The sequence below is a fragment of the Zea mays genome, chromosome 3, assembly GCF_902167145.1.
Source record: "Zea mays cultivar B73 chromosome 3, Zm-B73-REFERENCE-NAM-5.0, whole genome shotgun sequence".
NCBI classification, from domain to species: Eukaryota; Viridiplantae; Streptophyta; class Magnoliopsida; order Poales; family Poaceae; genus Zea; species Zea mays.
Genome location: NC_050098.1, coordinates 234,868,457 through 234,889,671, shown reverse-complemented (window position 1 = coordinate 234,889,671; position 21,215 = coordinate 234,868,457). Strand labels below are relative to the sequence as shown.

Sequence of the window (21,215 nt, the reverse complement as noted above, 5' to 3'; positions counted from 1 at the left end):
ATCCCATCGGAGGGAGGCATCGAGCCCTCGGACCCCGTCGCCAGGGGACCAGGTCCGGCCAATCACCCGCAGGTACTTTTGGGCGTGCCTTTGGGCCCCTAGCCGACCCCCAACGAACGGGGCACGGACGTCCACTCGGATTACCCGCTTGCAGCTCACCGGAGACACCATGTTCGGTGCCCATCGAGGGTAACATGGCGCACTCCCCCCCCTCCTCCTTGCGGAAAGGCGACGTAGGGGCGTATGCAAAAAGTCGAGTCTGTCCCTGATCGTCCTCTCGCCCTGTGCAGAGGCTCGGGGGCTGCTCTCGCAAAAACCGGCTCCGGCCAAACCGTTGACAGCGTCAACATACCAGCCCGAGAGCTTGGGCCCCGACCGTGCACCCGGGCTACGGCCAGTTCGCATGAGGGAACGACCAAACCAGCCGAAGCATTACGCGAGGCATTAAGACCTCGAAGAAGTGTAACCACTCCTCCGAGGCCTCGGGGGCTACACCCGGCGGGTGCGCTCGCGTGCACCCACCGGAACGAAACGCAACCGAGAAAGGCTGGTCCCCTTGCAAAAAAGTGCGACGAAAGCCTCCAAGCGAGTGCTAACACTCCCTTCGAGGCTCGGGGGCTACTGTCGGGGACCATAATTAGGGGTACCCTCAAGACGCCTAAATTCTCAGCTGGTAACCCCCATCAGCATAAAGCTGCAAAGGCCTGATGGGTACGATTAGGTCAGGGATCAGTCCACACGAGTGACTCGATCACGCTTCACCCGAGCCTAGCCTCGGCCAAGGGCAGCCGACCTCGAGAGACTTCCGTCTCGCCCGAGGCCCCCCATTTTACGGCGGACACATCACCGGCTCGCCCGAGGCCTTGGCTTCGCTCAGAAGCAACCCTGACTAAATCGCCACACCGACTGACCAAGTTGCAGGAGCATTTAACGCAAAGGTGGCCTAACACCTTTATCCTGACACACGCCCCCCCGGCAGAGCCGAAGTGACCGCCGTCACTCCACCGCTCCACTGACCGGTCTGACAGAAGGACAGCGCCGCCTGCGCCACTCCGACTGCGGTGCCACTCGACAGAGTGAGTCTGACAGGCAGCCAGGCCTTGCCAAAGGCGCCACGGTGAACTCCGCTCCGCCCGACCCCAGGGCTCGGACTCGGGCTAAGACCCGGAAGACGGCGAACTCCGCTCCGCCCGACCCCAGGGCTCGGACTCGGGCTAAGACCCGGAAGACGGCGAACTCCGCTCCGCCCGACCCCAGGGCTCGGACTCGGGCTAAGACCCGGAAGACGGCGAACTCCGCTCCGCCCGACCCCAGGGCTCGGACTCGGGCTAAGACCCGGAAGACGGCGAACTCCGCTCCGCCCGACCCCAGGGCTCGGACTCAGGCTAAGACCCGGAAGACGGCGAACTCCGCTCCGCCCGACCCAGGGCTTGGACTCGGGCTCGGCCCCGGAAGACGACGAACTCCGCCTCGCCCGAACCCTAGGCTCGGACTCCGCCCCGGCCTCTGCCGAACGACTTCCGCCTCGCCCGACCCAGGGGCTCGGACTCGGCCTCGGCAACAGAGGACAGACTCAACCTCGGCTTCGGAGGAGCCCCCACGTCACCCCGCCTAGGGCACAGACCCGCCACGTCAACAGGAAGCGCCATCATCATCCTACCCCGAATCGACTCGGGACACAGAGGACAAGACCGGCGTCCCATCCGACCAGCTCCGCCGGATGGGCAATGATGGCGCTCCACAAGCTCTGTGACGACGGCGGCCCCCAGCTCTCTTACGGAAGCAGGGCGACGTCAGCAAGGACTCGACCGCTCCAACAGCTGTCCCTCCGCCCGGCTCCGTCGCACCTCCGACAGCCACGACATCACGCCAGCAAGGTGCCAAGACCTCTCCGGCTGCCACATTGGCATGTACCTAGGGCGCTAGCTCTCTCTCCGCTAGACACGTAGCACTCTGCTACACCCCTCATTGTACACCTGGATCCTCTCCTTGCGACTATAAAAGGGAGGACCAGGGCCTTCTTAGAGAAGGTTGGCCGCGCGGGACCGAGGACGGGACAGGCGCTCTCTTGGGGCCGCTCGCTTCCCTCACCCGCGTGGACGCTTGTAACCCCCCTACTTCAAGCGCACCCGACCTGGGCGCGGGACGAACATGAAGGCCGCGGGACTTCCACCTCTCTCACGCTCGGCTCCGGCCACCTCGCCTCTCCCCCCTTCGCGCTCGCCCACGCGCTCGACCCATCTGGGCTGGGGCACGCAGCACACTCACTCGTCGGCTTTGGGACCCCCCTGTCTCGAAACGCCGACAAGTCCCTAAGGGTTTGCCTCATCCAAAGTAGTTGCGCGCAACAATGGCCTGCGGCAATGTACTCGGCCTCGGCGGTAGAAAGAGCTACGGAATTTTGCTTCTTTGAAGCCCAAGACACCAAGGATCTTCCCAAGAACTGGCAAGTCCCCGATGTGCTCTTTCTATTGATTTTATACCCCGCCCAATCGGCATCCGAATAACCAATTAAATCAAAAGTGGATCCCCTAGGATACCAAAGCCCAAACTTAGGAGTATAAACTAAATATCTCAAGATTCGTTTTACGGCCGTAAGGTGAGCTTCCTTAGGGTCGGCTTGGAATCTTGCACACATGCATACGGAAAGCATAATATCCGGTCGAGATGCACATAAATATAGCAAAGAGTCTATCATCGACCGGTATACCTTTTGATCGACGGATTTACCTCCCTCATCGAGGTCGAGATGCCCATTGGTTCCCATGGGTGTCTTGATGGGTTTGGCATCCTTCATTCCAAACTTGCTCAGAATATCTTGAGTATACTTTGTTTGGCTTAGGAAAGTGCCCTCTTGGAGTTGCTTTACTTGAAATCCTAAGAAATACTTCAACTCCCCCATCATAGACATCTCGAACGTTTGTGTCATGATCCTACTAAATTCTTCACATGTAGACTCGTTAGTAGACCCAAATATAATATCATCAACATAAATTTGGCATACAAACAAGTCATTTTCAAGAGTTTTAGTGAAGAGTGTAGGATCGGCTTTTCCGACTTTGAATCCATTAGTGATAAGGAAATCTCTAAGGCATTCATACCATGCTCTTGGGGCTTGCTTGAGCCCATAAAGCGCCTTAGAGAGTTTATACACATGGTTAGGGTACTCACTATCTTCAAAGCCGGGAGGTTGCTCAACATAGACCTCTTCCTTGATTGGTCCATTGAGGAAGGCACTTTTCACGTCCATTTGGTAAAGCTTAAAGCCATGGTAAGTAGCATAGGCTAATAATATTCGAATTGACTCAAGCCTAGCTACGGGTGCATAGGTTTCACCGAAATCCAAACCTTCGACTTGGGAGTATCCCTTGGCCACAAGTCGAGCTTTGTTCCTTGTCACCACACCATGCTCATCTTGCTTGTTGTGGAAGACCCATTTGGTTCCTACAACATTTTGATTAGGACGTGGAACTAAATGCCATACCTCATTTCTAGTGAAGTTGTTGAGCTCCTCTAGCATCGCCACCACCCAATCCGAATCTTGAAGTGCTTCCTCTACCCTGTGTGGCTCAATAGAGGAAACAAAAGGTAATGCTCACAAAAATGTGCAACACGAGATCTAGTGGTTACCCCCTTATGAATGTCGCCGAGGATGGTGTTGACGGGGTGATCTCGTTGGATTGCTTGGTGGACTCTTGGGTGTGGCGGCCTTTGTTCTTCATCCTCCTTGTCTTGATCATTTGCATCTCCCCCTTGATCATTGTCGTCATCTTGAGGTGGCTCATTTGCTTGATCTTCTACTTCATCAACTTGAGCTTCATCCTCATTTTGAGTTGGTGGAGATGCTTGCGTGCAGGAGGATGGTTGATCTTGTGCATTTGGAGGCTCTTCGGATTCCTTACGACACACATCCCCAATGGACATGTTCCTTAGCGCGATGCATGGAGCCTCTTCAATACCTATCTCATCAAGATCAACTTGCTCTACTTGAGAGCCGTTAGTCTCATCAAACACAATGTCACAAGAAACTTCAACTTGTCCAGAGGACTTGTTAAAGACTCTATATGCCCTTGTGTTTGAATCATATCCTAGTAAAAAACCTTCTACAGTCTTAGGAGCAAATTTAGATTTTCTTCCTCTTTTAACAAGAATAAAGCATTTGCTACCAAAGACTCTAAAATATGAAATGTTGGGCTTTTTACCGGTAAGGAGTTCGTATGAGGTCTTCTTGAGGATTCGGTGTAGATATAGCCGGTTGATGGCGTAGCAGGCGGTGTTGACCGCCTCGGCCCAAAACCGATCTGAAGTCTTGTACTCATCAAGCATGGTTCTTGCCATGTCCAATAGAGTTCTATTCTTCCTCTCCACTACACCATTTTATTATGGGGTGTGGGGAGAAGAGAACTCATGCTTGATGCCCTCCTCCTCAAGGAAGCCTTCAATTTGTGAATTTTTGAACTCTGTCCCGTTGTCGCTTCTAATTTTCTTGATCCTTAAGCCAAACTCGTTTTGAGCCCGTCTCAAGAATCCCTTTAAGGTCTCTTGGGTATGAGATTTTTCCTGCAAAAAGAACACCCAAGTGAAGCGAGAATAATCATCCACAATAACTAGACAGTACTTACTCCCGCCGATGCTTATGTAAGTGATCGGGCCGAATAGGTCCATGTGTAGGCGCTCCAGTGGCCTATCGGTCGTCATGATGTTCTTGTGTGGATGATGGGCACCAACTTGCTTTCCTGCTTGGCATGCGCTACAAACTCTGTCTTTCTCAAAATGAACATTGGTTAATCCTAAAATGTGCTCTCCCTTTAGAAGCTTATGAAGATTCTTCATCCCAACATGTGCTAGTCGGCGATGCCAGAGCCAGCCCATGTTAGTCTTAGCAATTAAGCAAGTGTCGAGTTCAACTCTATCAAAATTCACTAAGTATAGCTAACCCTCTAACACTCCCTTAAATGCTATTGAATCATCACTTCTTCTAAAGACAGTGACACCTACATCAGTGAATAAACAGTTGTAGCCCATTTTGCATAATTGAGATACAGAAAGCAAATTGTAATCTAATGAATCTACAAGAAAAACATTGGAAATAGAATGGTCAGGAGATATAGCAATTTTACCCAACCCTTTGACCAAACCTTGATTTCCATCCCCGAATGTGATAGCTCGTTGGGGATCTTGGTTTTTCTCGTAGGAGGAGAACATCTTCTTCTCCCCTGTCATGTGGTTTGTGCACCCGCTGTCGATTACCCAGCTTGAGCCTCCGGATGCATAAACCTACAAAACATGTTTAGTTCTTGACTTTAGGTACCCAAATGGTTTTGGGTCCTTTGGCATTAGATACAAGAACTTTGGGTACCCAAACACAAGTCTTTGATCCCTTGTGTTTGCCCCCAACATACTTGGCAACTATCTTGCCGGATTTGTTAGTTAGAACATAGGATGCATCAAAAGTTTTAAATGAAATATCATGATCATTTGATGCATTAGGAGTTTTCCTTTTCGGCAACTTAGCATGGGTTTGTTGCCTAGAACTAGATGTCTCACCCTTATATATAAAAGCATGATTAGGGCCAGAGTGAGACTTCCTAGAGTGAATTCTCCTAATTTTGCTCTCGGGATAACCGACAGGGTATAAAATGTAACCCTCGTTATCCTGAGGCATGGGAGCCTTGCCCTTAACAAAGTTGGACAATTTCTTAGGAGGGGAATTAATTTTGACATTGCCTCCCTGTTGGAAGCCAATGACATCCTTAATGCCAGGGCGTCTCCCACTATAGAGCATACTTCTAGCAAATTTAAATTTTTCATTTTCTAAGTTATGCTCGACAATTTTAGCATCTAATTTTGCTATATGATCATTTTGTTGTTTAATTAAGGCCATGTGATCGTGTATAGCATTAACATCAACATCTCTACATCTAGTACAAATAGAAGTGTGCTCAACGGTAGATGTAGAGGGTTTGCAAGATTTTAATTCTACAACCTTAGCATGCAATATATCATTTTTAGTTCTAAGGTCGGAAATTGTAGCATTGCAAACATCTAATTCTTTAGCCTTAGCGAGCAATTTTTCATTTTCAATCCTAAGGCTAGCAAGAGACATGTTTAATTCTTCAATCTTAGCAAGCAAATCATCATTATGATTTCTAAGATTGGGAATTGCAACATTACTAGCAATAGAATCAACCTTAGCTAACAAATTAGAATTCTCATTTCTAAGGTTGTCTATAGTCTCATGGCAAGTGCTTAGCTCACTAGATAATTTTTCACATTTTTCAACTTCTAGAGCATAAGCATTTTTAACCTTAACATGCTTTTTGTTTTCCTTGATTAGAAAGTCCTCTTGGGTGTCCAAGAGGTCATCCTTCTCATGGATGGCACTAATTAATTCATTTAACTTTTCGTTTTGTTGCATGTTTAGGTTGACAAAAAGAGTGTGTATGTTATCTTCCTCATCACTAGCATTTTCATCACTAGAAGACTCATATCTAGTGGAGGATTTAGATTTAACCTTCTTTTTTGCCGTCCTTTGCCATGAGGCACTTGTGGCCGACGTTGGGGAAGAGAAGTCCCTTGGTGACGGCAATGTTGGCGGCATCCTCGTCGTCGGAGGAGTCGCTAGAGCTTTCGTCGGAGTCCCACTCCCGACAAACATGGGCATCGCCGCCCTTCTTCTTGTAGTACCTCTTCTTCTCCTTTCTTCTCCCCTTCTTGTCATCGCCCCTGTCACTGTCACTAGAAATAGGACATTTTGCAATAAAGTGACCGGGCTTACCACATTTGTAGCAAACCTTCTTGGAGCGGGGCTTGTAATCTTTCCCCCTCCTTTGCTTGAGGATTTGGCGAAAGCTTTTGATGACAAGTGTCATTTCCTCGTTATCGAGCTTGGAGGCGTCGATGGGTGTTCTACTCGGTGTAGACTCCTCCCTCTTCTCCTCCGTTGCTTTGAATGCGACCGATTGAGCTTCGGACGTAGAAGGACGGTCAAGCTCGTTGATCTTTCGTGAGCCCTTGATCATAAATTCAAAGCTCACAAAATTCCCGATTACTTCCTCGGGAGTCATTAGTGTATATCTTGGATTGCCACAAATTAATTGTACTTGAGTAGGGTTAAGGAAAATAAGAGATCTTAGAATAACCTTAACCACCTCGTGGTCATCCCACTTTTTGCTCCCGAGGTTGCGCACTTGGTTCACCAAGGTTTTGAGCTGGTTGTACATATCTTGTGGCTCCTCCCCTTGGCGAAGACGGAAGCGACCGAGCTCTCCCTCGATCGTTTCCCGCTTGGTGATCTTGGTGAGTTCATCACCCTCGTGCGCCGTCTTGAGCACGTCCCAAACTTCCTTGGCGCTTTTTAGTCCTTGCACCTTGTTGTACTCCTCCCTACTTAGAGAGGCGAGGAGTATGGTTGTGGCTTGGGAGTTGAAGTGCTCGATTTGGGCCACCTCGTCCTCATTATAATCCTCATCCCCTACGGATGGTACCTGTGCTCCAAACTCAACAACATTCCATATACTTTTATGGAGTGAGGTTAGATGAAATTTCATTAAATCACTCCACCTAGCATAATCTTCACCGTCAAAGGTTGGCGGTTTGCCTAATGGAACGGAAAGTAATGGAGTATGTCTAGAAGTACGAGGATAATGTAAGGGGATCTTACTAAACTTCTTGCGCTCATGGCGCTTAGAAGTTATGGAGGGCGCGTCGGAGCCGGAGGTAGAAGGTGATGAAGTGTCGATCTCGTAGTAGACCACCTTTCTCATCTTCTTTATTTTGTCGCCACTCCGATGCGATTTGTGAGAAGAAGTCTTCTTTTCCTTCTTCTTCTCCTTCTTCTTCTCCTTGTTGCGGGACTCTCCCGATAGAGCTTTCTCGTTGCTTGTAGTGGGCTTGTCGCCGGTCTCCATCTCCTTCTTGGCGAGTTCTCCCGACATCACTTCGAGCGGTTAGGATCTAATGAAGCACCGGGCTCTGATACCAATTGAAAGTCGCCTAGAGGGGGGGTGAATAGGGCGAAACTGAAATTCTCAAAAATAATCACAACTACAAGCCGGGTTAGCGTTAGAAATATAATCGAGTCCGCGAGAGAGGGTGCAAAACAAATCGCAAGCGAATAAGGAGTGAGACACGTGGATTTGTTTTACCGAGGTTCGGTTCTTGCAAACCTACTCCTCGTTGAGGTGGTCACAAAGACCGGGTCTCTTTCAACCCTTTCCCTCTCTCAAACGGTCCCTCGGACCGAGTGAGCTTTTCTTCTCAATCACTTGGAACACAAAGTTCCCACAAGGACCACCACAAGATTGGTGTCTCTTGCCTCAATTACAAGTAAGTTTGATCGCAAGAAAGAATCAAAGAAAGAAGAAAGCAATCCAAGCGCAAGAGCTCAAAAGAACACAAGCAAATCTCTCTCACTAATCACTAGGGCGTTTGTGTGGAGTTTGGAGAGGATTTGATCACTTGGGTGTGTCTAGAATTGAATGCTAGAGCTCTTGTAAGTAGTTGAAGTGGGAAAAACTTGGATGACTTGAATGTGGGGTGGTTGGGGGTATTTATAGCCCCAACCACCAAACTAGCCGTTTGGTGGTGGCTGACTGTCGTATGGTGCACCGGACAGTCCGGTGCACACCGGACATGTCCGGTGCGCCAGCCACGACACCAGGCCGTTGGGATTCGACCGTTGGAGCTTCTGACTTCTGGGCCCGCCTGGCTCTCCGGTGTACACCGGACAAGTACTGTAGATTGTCCGGTGCACCGTCTCGCGCGTATCTGACTTCTGCGCGCTTCTGGCGCGTATTAAATGCGCCTGCAGGTGACCGTTGGCGCGAAGTAGTTGTTGCTTTGCTGGTTCACCGGACAGTCCGGTGTACACTGGACATGTCCAGTGAATTATAGCGGAGCAAATTCCCGAAGCTGGCGAGTTCCAGAGCCGCTCTTCCCTGGGGCACCGGACACTGTCCGGTGTACACCGGACAGTCCGGTGAATTATAGTGGAGCGCCTCTGGATTTTCCCGAAGGTGAAGAGTTTGGCTTGGAGTCCTCTAGTGCACCGGACACTGTCCGGTGGTGCACCGGACAGTCCGGTGCGCCAGACCAGAGGTGCCTTCGGTTATCCCTTGCTCTCTTTGTTGAACCCCATACTTGGTCTTTTTATTGGCTAAGTGTAAACCTTTAGCACCTGTATAACTTATACACTAGAGCAAACTAGTTAGTCCAATTTATTTGTGTTGGGCAATTCAACCACCAAAATCATTTAGGAAATAGGTGTAAGCCTAATTCCCTTTCAAGGTCTTGGTGTCCAATTTTGATGCTCTCTCGTTTAGGAGAAGGATTATTGGTAATTTGAGGGTGTTATTTGAGGATTTGATGAATTGTTGTAATCATTTTTCCTTGTCTGATCAAGATGACATGATTGTTTGGGGACTTGATAAAAAAGGTTTTTCTGTGAACTCTTTATATAAAAAGAAAGTGATGGATCAAGTTTTTGTTCCTTACAAGTTCTTGTGGAAATCCAAGTTGCCACAGAAAATCAAGATTTTTATCTGGTTGGTGGTGAGAAACAAAATTCTTACTAAAGATAATTTGAAGAAAAGGAACTGGAAAGGTTCTCAAGAGTGTTGTTTCTGTGGTGGTGATGAGTCCATTGATCATTTATTCTTTCATTGTCCCATTGCGAGATACATGTGGAGAGTGATCCAAGCGGCTTTGAACTTGGTGGAAATTCCAAGAAGTATTAGCAACCTTTGTGATAAGTGGTTAAGTAAACCAAAAGATAAGATTGCTAATCTGATTCTATTTGGTTGTGGTGCAGTGTTCTGGGCAATTTGACGCACAAGAAATGATTGGTGCTTTGGTGATAAAGGTATGCTTGATCCTTCTAACATCATTTTTCTTTGTTGCTTCTGGCTGGATTCCTGGGCTATTCAACAGAGAAAGAGGGAACAAAAAATGGTGGTCCAAGGAAGCAAGCTAATCAGAAAGATAGCAAGTGAAGCGTTTGGCCGAGCGTTTGGGTGGTGTCCGAGAGACAGGCGAATTTCTGGGTGATCAAGATTGTGGTTCCTGGCGTATGTGATCGCCTGTGATTTTGGTGTTGGGTTGCGCTAGTTTTGTTGCGCCTATCTGTCGTGAAGTGGTTGTAATAAGAAATACTTATATTCCTGATAGCAGGTCGAACTTTATCTTCTACTTTAGGCCCTTTACTTATCTAGGGTGATATCGTAAGGTGTCTGGGTAGAGGTCAGACCTAGTAGGGGTTCTGTCGGACCGTAGGGTCACGATGGATGTCGATGTAATGATCTCGTTCCTATTTCCTAATGAAATAGGGGGCTTCGCCCCTTCGTTAAAATAATAAAAAAGATTCAAGTCTAAATTTTTATCTCAAGCTCTTATCTTAACCGACTCTAAGTGATATCGAGTGTAAGATGTCAGAAAAACTCTTTGTTTAACTACAATTTATATTTGTCATTTTATAAACATTAAAGAATTTTATTGTGTCCAATAATAGTTATTTTTATGCATCGAAAAATAATTTCTTTGATTATATGTTCGTAAAACTTTATATGGAGAGAAATGAGAGAGGCCTCTGTATTAGGTAGTGTTTGGTTGAGGAGCCAAGTAGAACGGAGCCGTTCCATTCCTGATTCTAGGAACGGAGCCGCTCTGTTCTGTGTTTGGTAATATGGAACGGAGCGACTCTGTTTTTTGTTTGGTTGCAGAGTGAACGGAACGGAGCGTGACTGTGAGAGCGGGATGGGAACGGAGCGGCTCCGTCCGGTTGATTTTTTGGAGCGGAATGGTTCTGGATCTGAGGAGAATATTCCCTAATTGGAGTCATTCCGTTCTAGTTACTTTGTAACCAAACAGCAACAAAACTGGGACAGAACGGCTCCGTTCTACTTGGCTCTTCAACCAAACACTACCTTAGTTTTTGCTCAGGCTCCCAAAATGTTGGGACCGACCCTGACTGCAACGTGCTCCCCTGAGCTGCAGCAGCATTGTTGTTCTCTCCTATAGTCCTATGCACACAGGTCCGCCTGCCAGCACCGTTCGCTAGGTGTGATGAACTTGTGGAAGGAGAGAGAGCAGGAGCGCCTGGCCATGGCGTAACACACAAATAGATTAAAAAACATGGAAAGGGATAGGCTACAATATAGATAGCCAGCCGTGCCGGGCTAATCGGGCCGGCCCGGAGCACGGCACGGCCCGTAGTGCCTAGGCACGGCACGGCACGACTAGTGTTGGGCCCGTGCCGGCACGGCCCGATAGGTAGTGCCGTGCCTGGGCCGAGCATCAGGCACGCTGGGCCGGCACGGACACGGCACGATTAGCCCCTAGGCACGATTATGCATGATTAGATCCAAACACGACTAGTTAGCTGTGTGATGTATTCTTTTTTCTTATCTAGGGTTTATCATAAGGGTAAGTTTTTACCTAAATAGGTTTTTAATGAGTCAACCATTGCACTAAACAGTTCAATATTAGCTATTTTAGTATGTTTTAACTGTGTTTGTGAATATTTGACTAAAATTTTGTGGTGTAGTGCTAAACGGGCTATATAGGCTAAATGGGTTATATGGGCTAAACGGGCCGGCACGGCACGGCTAAGCAGGCTTAGTGCCGTGCTTGGGCCTAGCCTCAGGCACTAGTGCCGTGCCGGCACGGCACGGCTATTAAACGGGCCAAATGGGTCGTGCCCTAACCATGCCGTACCTGGCCGTGCCCGGGCCGGGCCGTGCCGCCTATTTGGCCATCTCTAGGCTAGAATACCATTTGTCAGATATAGAATAGGTTTGGCACAGATTTTCATTAAGCCACTACAGTACATACTAAGCATATAAAAGTAGCAAGCTTAAAACCCCCCAAATTTTTTTTTACACATTCTAACTAGTAAAGTAGAGCTAATTAAGATAAGCTATCCTACTTAACTAATGACCAGAAGCTGAAATCTGTCAGTATATCTATGGGTGGCAGCTGTAGTGATAATCAGCTATACTAAACTGATGGAGGAGACTCCAAGGTAAGCGGCCAGCATCTCATCGTCGTCAGCGCAGAGCTCTGCTACTACGTTGATGCCAGCAGGCAACTCCCGTACAGCCGGCGACTCTGCCTCTAACTCTACTGGCTGATATGCTGCTGCTGGCAGTGCTGGGGCATGGACATGGTGGTCTGCAGTTGCATCTGCCTCCGTCGTCTCTGCGTAGTCGCCGCCATCGCGCGCGAAGCGGCCCTTCACCCTGGGACGGTTGTCTGCGAGCGTCTTCCTGCAGGCATACTGCATGCATGCATGCGCCGCGCCATTCATTTGCCTTTGCGTGCGTTCTAATAAGAGAGCTAAGCTGAAACCAAGCAAAGCAAAGCAAAGTGCAGGCAGACCGTGATCTTCTTTTGGAAGTTGCGTTGGTTGCGCTTGCTCCGGTACTTGTCGACGCGCTCCCGGCGCTCCTCAGCGCTGTACCTTGCCGCTCCCCTTTGCTCCTCCAGGAGGACGGTGAGGTCTCCTGTGCTCGACGTCCGGCGAAACGACGACGAGGACGTTGCTGCAGCAGCCATGATGCCGGACGACGACGACGACGACGAGTGGGTGATGATGGCGTGCAGCTGGCTGGCAATAGGTGGAGGAACAATGGCAGGAGCCTGCTGCGAACAAAAAAGACGAGAAGGCAGGAACGCTCCTCCATGGGCAAGCAAGGCGTCTGGCTGAGAGGGAAGGATGGCATCACCATCTACGAAATAACAAGAGGAATCAGTAGTCCATTGATGGTGTTGCTGATACATGCCTGCTATAATGTATATATGTGTCGATGTGGTATGTGGTGACGGCTGACAGGCAGGACATCTATGGTTTTATAGGCTTGAACAAACAAAACACACGCAGCAGCGCAGGAGAGTGAGGAGGCACAACACAGGTGCTAGTGCTACATCCATGTCTAGCTGCCACAACCTAACAAAAGTAAGCTGGTGCGCATGAGCGCAGGCAGAGCCTTTTTGCGCAAACCACAGAGCATGCTGGCACCAAAACCACACGGTGCATGCCCTAGTGTACGTTCTTCTGACAATATAATGAGAATCTCAAACTATGTGATTGGTTACCGTATAAGTTGAGCCAGGTCCATATGAGTTTAGCCAGTATTAGTAGAACCAAGATAAGTTCGTGCAAACATTTTTGTTTGGTTGTGTGTATAGACTCGTGCAGATTAGACATAGATTTTGTTTGGTTGGTTGCACCGAAATGTGTATTAGTGAAGAGTGTATAAATAAATCTTTACCTATTTATCATGAGTGATTTAATTTTATTCACAAAAATCTGAGGAATATAAATATTAAATGGATGCAATGATTAAATCTTTTAATTGAAAGATATAAATAGAAAAGCAAAATAAAAATATCTCGATTTCTGTGCTTAAGCGTGCAGTGAGCCTGCATGCGGGGAGATACTCCCGCCGGCGGTTCGCGCGGAGCCTGGCTACGGTGTACGGCTTGTATGTAGAGAGCCTGTTTGAGGAGATGCTTAAATCAAACAAACAATGCTTTGAGACTCCGCGGGTTCAAGTGTATGAGTAGAGAAGCCAACCAATCACCTTGAAATAGATAGCGAGCACACAGCACCAAAGCTAGAAACAGCAAGCGATCAAGGACAACGAAAACGATATTCCCCGATCCCATATATGCCCTGTGCTGTTGTTACACCAGGACAGACAGACACATGCTCAACTTGCAGTTGACCACACCAAAGACCAAGGGAATCAACATGCAAAAATATTCTAGCATTCCTCTCCATTCCCTACTCAGAGTAATGTGATGCATGGATGGACACATGCAGTCAGTTAGAATTTACATCCAGATTTGGAGAAACAAAAAGATCATGTCACCCACCCTATGACGGTCGCAAGTAAACACAAAAAAAGCATCCCTTGCAAAAAAGCTGCCAGTCCAGCGCACTAGCTCATATGATGAGCTTCCAAAATCACAAGTGACATCTCCCAAGATTTTTGGTGGGGGGAGGAAGAAATGATATCATACCGCCTTTGAATAATGCAGTCGACAGCGAGGCTGAGTCCCCTCAAGAATCAGTTTTGTTTCAAGCAACTATTGGGCACAAGTTTCGTTTCAAGCAACTATTGGGCACAAGTTTCCTGCTATTGACCCAGGACGCTGTTTTCAGTTGGCAACTGGTTGGGAGTGTCCTTACATCAACCGCAGCACTCCCTGCTCCTATTTGTGGCCACAGCTTCACGTGAATCCCTACAGTAGCCCACTCAGGAAATGCGTATCACCCTGACGACTTGGAGTGGCCTTAGCGAACCGACAAGATAAAGTCAAAGGGCACCATAGATCTATTGTCCTCTGGCAGGAGGCCAAATTGCCTCTGTACACCACAACTCTTACGACTTCCTTTTACGTGCAACCTGCATCAATTTCAAGATACCAAAGCATCCCACACATTAAACCAGTGACACTTCAGTGCATAGAAAGAGAAAAAAAAAGCAAGTATTTCATAAGCCAACGCCTCTTTGTCAAGTGACACCGCAAAGAATCATTCATGTAAGATAACAAAAACAAGTGGGGGTGATTGGATAGCGTGCAGTTCTCCTAGATTTCCTTTTCTTCTACTAGGTCAACTATAAGAATAGTAACACCACTATAGCACGAGTGGCGATGCAATCATTGTTTAGTTGATGTGCATGAAGAATTTATTGACAGACTACATAGATACACAACTATGGAAATAACTGGTATTCAAGTACAGAGAAGTCCATTAACTGCAATAGGATGCCTAATGTAGTAATGTAAATTGTAAATCACTATTCATATGAAATGAAGTTAAGAATAACCAATTGGTGATCAAATGTCATAAGCTTTAGCGAAGGAGACCACATGGATGGAGGCTGACAAGACATCTCGTTCAGGTTGGGATGTGTGATATGGAGAAAATATTTTGGTCCACCACCAAATCTTCCTCCAGGTGCAACTATGGGGTATGGCTTTTTTTTATCATGGTCATGGTGTCTAGAAACTTTTCACACCAAATTCACTAGAAGTCTAGAATCATGATCATTTCATGGTTCATGTCCTAAGCCGTAATAGCTAACTAGTTATAGTGGAATCTTATACCATTATAATAGGATATCACGGTTTGGGTGTTTGGCCTCCAAAAATAATGCCATCAACTGCTACTGCATCCAAAATCAGGAAACAAATGCTTTTGAAAAACCACAACAATGCAGATGTGCTTCTTTCTTTCCAATACAGTCTGTCTTTAAAAGAAGAATTGGTAGTAGTTCATATTTAATCCCTAAACTACATCCATAGAATGCTAAGTACACACAAAAGAAAACGAGAAATATACACATCCAACTCAGTCTTTCCAGAAGGCATTTAAAAACAGCAGAGCTGGTTCATCTTGTAGTTGATTTGCTTTACCATGGCAACATGAGAGCACCATATGCTACAATGTCTGTTTACAATAATTTATAGTTTTGCTGGCTCCAGCGCTAGGTATTAGAATTACATTAATTTTGTCCAACTTCACAGGCAATGAAGAATTAAATGTCATGGCAAGCTGATCAAAGAATTAAGCTAATAAGTTAATATATCCTCCTAATTTGATTGTTAGCATGACAGAACACATCATGACTTCATGAGCAAACATGCAGATGTTTCTGTTCCATTTACAATAGTCAATAATACTTTGTAAGAATGTAAAACTACCTAATAAGAATCAAATTAATGCAGAACTGCTAAGCCTACTACATGAAAAAAGATTAATCAGATTGTTACCGCAAATTTGCAGATTGGCTATATTTCTAGCTATTTCCAGAATCATGGGACTGTTCAGTCAATGGTCAAACTTAAAACATATCTACTGCAATATTCATAAAAATCATGAACTTGTGTATTAAGGGGCTGTTTGGATCCCAGGAGCTAAATCAAAAGCGACCAAACTTTAGTCACTTAGGAGCTAAAGATCCAAACTGGAAGAGCTAAAAATGACTAAAATGGTAAAAAAGTATCAATCTAGTCACTTTTCGCTCTTCATGTTTGGATCTTTAGCTCCTAAGTCACTAAACTTTAGTCACTTTTGCTTTAGCTCGTGGATCCAAACAGGCCCTAAAGGTAGTGAGCCATGTGGTACTGCCAGTTCCCCTAGTCATTGGTTAGATGAATATCTCTCTTAATTTGTCCAAGGTTAATTGCCCAAAATCATAAAACATGAAAATAGGAACTAAAAGGAGAGTGTTAATGTACAAAACATTGAAGTTGAGATTTGTAGTGGCATTGGAAGAGAGTGAGACCTAAGTTACATATGGATGAACCAAAAAAGAAAAACTTCCAGTTTTAAAGTATGGCTTTATTTTCCATATGTACAATACAACTGATTGATAGACATGTGCATTTCAGATCAAAACTTTAAAACGAGATTTCTAGGTCTTCCTGTGTTACATGATAATTCAGGGATGGTAATTGACAGTAAACTCCTGTCATAGTGAAATAAAACCTCATACACGTTTGATCAGTCCTCTTACTTTGCATATTTTCTTCTTGAAACAAGCGGACCAAAGGAAGCCTAAGAAAGGAAGATAAGCTGGATGGTGCAGCCTTAGTTTATGTCTCCGCTTTTCTGAAAAAGCAACGATAGTTTAGCCTTGTTTAGAAGATAGACATAATTGCAACTTATTTTTTGTTTTCTACACAATTTTTTTTCTCACAAAACAAGATGCTAAACATCTCTAAAAGGAAGTTTATTTTAATATAAACCAAAATATGTAAACAAGGCAAGGAACAAGATCCTTCTGATTGCCTTCCCTTGTAAACAAAAGATAACAGAAAACCCATACTCCCATAGTATTATCCCATGAAACTAGAGAATTAACAGATAAAAAGTATGTAACACAAAATGGTCGTATGCACTGTAAATAATTGAAACGATTCTTAATATTAAAGAGCAGAAAAATTAAGGAGTGTTACAGATTCAAAAAAAAATTAGAGTAGTTAAGGGCTTAAGGCATCATATTTTACCTGGTCTGATTGTGGACATCTCAACCTTACCACTTGGATAAGGAAATTTTAGTAGTTCATGCATTTTAGCAACACTTTTATCCAAAGAAGCATCTGTGTTCTTAGAATTCTGTTCTTTCAGCTCATCACTTTCACAGCTTGCACCAGTGTTTCTTGTATGAATAGTTGAGCTGATCTCCTGACCATGGGACATAGGTTCCACTGAAATAGATGTTCTTGTTTTTGTGTCAACAGATTCTGCTTCATTTTCCACAGTTTGTACTATGTTTTCATCCCTACTTTGCTCTACTTTTCCCTCCACTACTTTGGGCAGAATTGCAACATCCGTGCATAATTTATGACTCGAGTAAAATGAAAGATCAGATGGTGCCTTGTCATCTACCCCACATGGGGGACACTCCAGTGATTCTGAAGTACCTCTGGAAGCCTCATTATCAACTTGCATTCCAGCAGACCCATCTGAATCCTTGTCCTCAGGCCAAATATCGGCACCAGAAAGAATTTCTTGAACCAATAGGGTCTTATCGTTCACACCGTAGGTGCAATCAGTGTGATATTTCATATCATACTTCTCATTAGCTAGGCTTTCACTAGAGTGACCTGGCCCCTGATCCTCAAGACTAGTACCAGAAAGCTCTCTGCCATGGAGAAGAGAAGAACATGCTAGCTTAGTACTAGTATCAGAGGTCGAAGCAATATTGTCACCCATGAGTTTTGTCCTGCATGATTCTATTGTATCTACTTCCATTGTGTCCTGCACGAATTCAACATGCTTGACGATAATTTCTGGGTCAGCAGAACAACCTGCACCAGGCTGCACAAAAGGATTCACAAAAACTTCATTGTTTTCAGCCTTCTCAAGTATAGCATTCTGATAATTGAAAGATGCTGGGAAGATAGATGATTGCCCAGAGTCTGTCACAACTACAGTTCTGTCAACTTGTAGTGTATCTTCTTGGGTCTGGGATGGGAATTGTTCTTGATGACTAGGTTGTTCTGGCAGTTTGGAAACGACAGACAGATCAGGACTATGAGTTTTTTCGTGTGACCCTTCCATTATACCACATACGGGTGAACCAGGAACCTCATCAAAGTTAGAAGAAGGTTCCAGCTGATTTGCTACTCCTTCAGATGATACAGAATTCCAACCGATCCAATCAGCAAGCTTGAATTTTGTTGAACTCAACTCTTCATTTGGTAATAACCTGTCAACTCTAATTGTTTCTTTGTAAAAGTGTTTCTTCCTCATAGCCTTCAAAACAAGTGACCTGCCAGTGAGAAAATGGCACAACATCACATCACAGTTCAAGCAGCATTTGCTGTATTTTAAAAGAGAAAGCAGTTAGTGTCAATTGAAGGAATGGCCGGTCCCAGGTTGCAATAAGAGAGCTGAAACAAACTAAATCAAAAGGCTGTTATTTTTTAACAGCATAAGCTGCTTTTTGTGCAGGGGTTACTGCACGAGCCAAAACTAATCAAATCCGTAAGTTGTGCATGGTACCAATCTGTAAGTTATGCATGGTGCAAGCTACCATGCATGATTTCTGAAGCAATGAATAGCTGACCTGCAGCTCGTGGACATAGCAGCTTTTGCTCGGTCAATGGGAATGCCAAGTAAGTAAGCAGATAGGTTGATGACATCATAGGGCCCTCTGATCTGGGAAGCAGTATGAGCAGCGCTTGAGATGATGAGATTTTTTCCTTTGGTCCAGTCCACCAATAGCTGAAAATAGAATATATCAAAGTTGTATGTACCATATCGAGTCTATTGGCAAAACAAAACAAGACAAAGGGAAAACAATGTATCGCTGGGTCATTGGGTAGGAGTAGAATAACACTGACCTTGACTTGAGCAATGAGATTCCTCTTGTCATTGACGTCAGTAGAAAGGAGTGGGGAGTAGGCGATCTCGAAATGCAGCCCCTTTTGCAGGGCGAGCTTGAGCATGGGTGGCTTGATGCGGAAGGGCATCTTACCGTGGGAGGAGAAATCGATGGAAATGAGGTCAAGGTGTTGGGCTGAGAGGGGTGTCTGACAGAGGTGATCGAATGCGGCCTGGGTGAGGGGGCGGGCTGCGACGAGGTCGTAAGTGCGGAGGAGGCGGGCGGCGGAGGGGGCGAGCGCCGAAGCGGTGGCTGCAGCGGAGTCGAGGGAGAGGGTGATGCGGGTGTACTGGCGGAAGGCCTCGGAGGCGGGAGAGGCGAGGCGGCGACGATGGAGAGCGGCAGAGGATGGGAGCGGGAGAGAGGAGAGGGGCGCGAAAGTGTCGGTGCGGCAGACGTGGGAGTCGGCGAGGAGGCCGCGGTGGTGGTGGTCGAGAGCGACGCCGGCGTAGCCAAGCTCGAGAGCGCGCGCCGTGGTGGCTAAGAGTTGGAGGCGGGAGGAGGAGGAGTTGCCATCGCGTCCATCACCGGAGGATGAGGACGCGATGAGGCCGAGGTCGTAGAAGAGCAGCGGCGCCGCCATCCCAGGCTCCCAGCTAAGAAGGAGAAGGTCACAAAGGAGGAAGAAGAAGAAGCGAGGGCAATCAGAAATGACAATACGTCCCTCCTCCGGCCCAGAATAGGCCTAGGCCCATTAAAAACAAACAGTATTAGGAGGCCCTCCGGACTCTGATCTCACACGTTAAAATATTTAGAAGCACTGTTGAACATTAAAAACAACAAACCATAAACACTGATGGTGTGATCATGACAGGAATTCAATTACAAAGATCCAAATGGTGCGTCAGAGAATACATGACACGTACATAAACGTTATTGCAACACCGTGGGAAACAAAAACATAGCCATTCATATGGTGTGATCATGATAGGAAATAAAATTAAAAACATCAATATGTTCAATGCTCTGGCTAATAGGGTTTGAACATGTTCAAACACACTTTTGATGGCACTTTTAAGACTGAGCCACTACATTGTTAGTATAGACCTTCAAATTCCATAGATCAGGTTGTAGTTACCATTGGGAAAGATAGATTGCTCAAGTTTGGGAGAAAATATAGTGATTTGAGAACTAATTTGTGATTTTTTTTTTTGAAATAGGCAGTGTTAACAAAATAATTTTATGTTTGGAGTAGGAAATCAGAGAGAGAAAATGCCAATGTCATCAAACTGTTCCATATTCACAGAAACTGAAAACTATATATTGAGTTATACACCTTATCTTTTGAGTTACTTTTATCTTCACACTTGGATTTGTTTCGTCGATCCTTCCTATCAACATTCCATTATCACTGCTATACCATATTATTGATAACTAAGTTGGGTAACACTAAAATCTCTAATTTGTTATTATTTTTTGCTACCGTTTTTTTGGATAAAATAAATAACGAAGTCATAGAATACTTCTGGATAAAATGATACTAAGATATATTTTGTGCACTTACAATATTTTTTACTTGAACATAAAAATACCAATAAAGATGTATGGTGGTTGGTTAAATGATTTAATGGTTTGCTATAGTGAGAGAGAGAAAATATTCAGATGACTTGACCTTCAGAAAATTAAAAAGACTTAAAAAAAGGGGAAGATACACAAATGCAATTGCATCGGTCTCCTAGCTAGACGTAGCTAGGTATATCTCTTGATTACTCTTGTTTTGTTTTAGATACTTTATTTAAAACGTATTTATGAACACATGTTTATTTTTGTTTAGCAGGTTTTATATTGGTGCATTGTCAATGACATTTTTTTTGTAACTTATTACGTCAGTATCACTAGCAATGGACCAATGGTTAGTTCATCTTCTTAATTTTGTTAAGGTATCTCTCGTCAGCGTCCTTATATATTTGCATTTGTTTGCGGTAAAATATTTTAAATTGTTACTTCATTTTAAATAGTTTGTTGTGAACTAGAATATATATACATGTGGCACTTGCAGTTAGACCCGTACTAAAAGAAACTGATAAATGTTCGTGGGTAAAATTAAGAACGTGGGTACTCACGTTCTTACTTGAGTTAAGTTCATGGGTTATGTTAAGAACGTGGGTATCCACGTTCTTAAGTTAAGTTCGTGGGCCCTGAAAAAACCCGTCGAATTTAATGATTTAGGAGCGTGGGTACCCACGTTCTTAACTTAAGTTCGTCGGGCTCATACACACCGTCGAATTTAATCTGAAAACCTAAATCTAAAAATGCCCACGCGCGGCTCTCTCTCTCACCCCCTGTCTCATCCCGCCCACACACACGTGCTCC

The 21,215-nt window shown here is 45.6% G+C and overlaps 2 protein-coding genes across 2 annotated transcripts; both read right to left on the bottom strand.

The window, feature by feature from the left end:
• Positions 1 to 11,781: 11,781 nt before the first annotated feature.
• On the bottom strand, positions 11,782 to 12,917 carry LOC118476778 (zinc finger protein CONSTANS-LIKE 5). The gene is made up of 2 exons (XM_035966534.1): positions 12,376 to 12,917; positions 11,782 to 12,274 (listed from the first exon to the last, which is right to left on the bottom strand). Exons 1-2 carry the CDS (start codon positions 12,775 to 12,777, stop codon positions 11,990 to 11,992), a joined length of 687 nt encoding a protein of 228 aa, XP_035822427.1. The 5' UTR covers positions 12,778 to 12,917; the 3' UTR covers positions 11,782 to 11,989.
• Positions 12,918 to 13,747: 830 nt separating this feature from the next.
• LOC100279258 (uncharacterized) lies at positions 13,748 to 19,512 on the bottom strand. The gene is made up of 5 exons (NM_001152279.1): positions 18,862 to 19,512; positions 18,585 to 18,742; positions 17,020 to 18,287; positions 16,527 to 16,621; positions 13,748 to 14,408 (listed from the first exon to the last, which is right to left on the bottom strand). The coding sequence occupies exons 1-5, from the start codon at positions 19,483 to 19,485 to the stop codon at positions 14,385 to 14,387; spliced, it is 2,169 nt and encodes a 722-aa protein (NP_001145751.1). The 5' UTR covers positions 19,486 to 19,512; the 3' UTR covers positions 13,748 to 14,384.
• Positions 19,513 to 21,215: the final 1,703 nt, after the last annotated feature.

What these genes read in the sequence shown, in the direction of transcription:
- LOC118476778 (XM_035966534.1), bottom strand. Translation starts at nt 12,777, where the DNA reads ATGTATCAGCAACACCATCAATGGACTACTGATTCCTCTTGTTATTTC. An exon ending in ACTTCCAAAAGAAGATCACG is followed by an intron (nt 12,275 to 12,375) that starts GTCTGCCTGCAC and finishes GCATGCATGCAG; the next exon opens with TATGCCTGCAGGAAGACGCT.
- LOC100279258 (NM_001152279.1), bottom strand. Translation starts at nt 19,485, where the DNA reads ATGGCGGCGCCGCTGCTCTTCTACGACCTCGGCCTCATCGCGTCCTCA. An exon ending in ATCTCATTGCTCAAGTCAAG is followed by an intron (nt 18,743 to 18,861) that starts GTCAGTGTTATT and finishes TTCTATTTTCAG; the next exon opens with CTATTGGTGGACTGGACCAA. An exon ending in TCAAGAAGAAAATATGCAAA is followed by an intron (nt 14,409 to 16,526) that starts GTAAGAGGACTG and finishes AAATTGATGCAG; the next exon opens with GTTGCACGTAAAAGGAAGTC.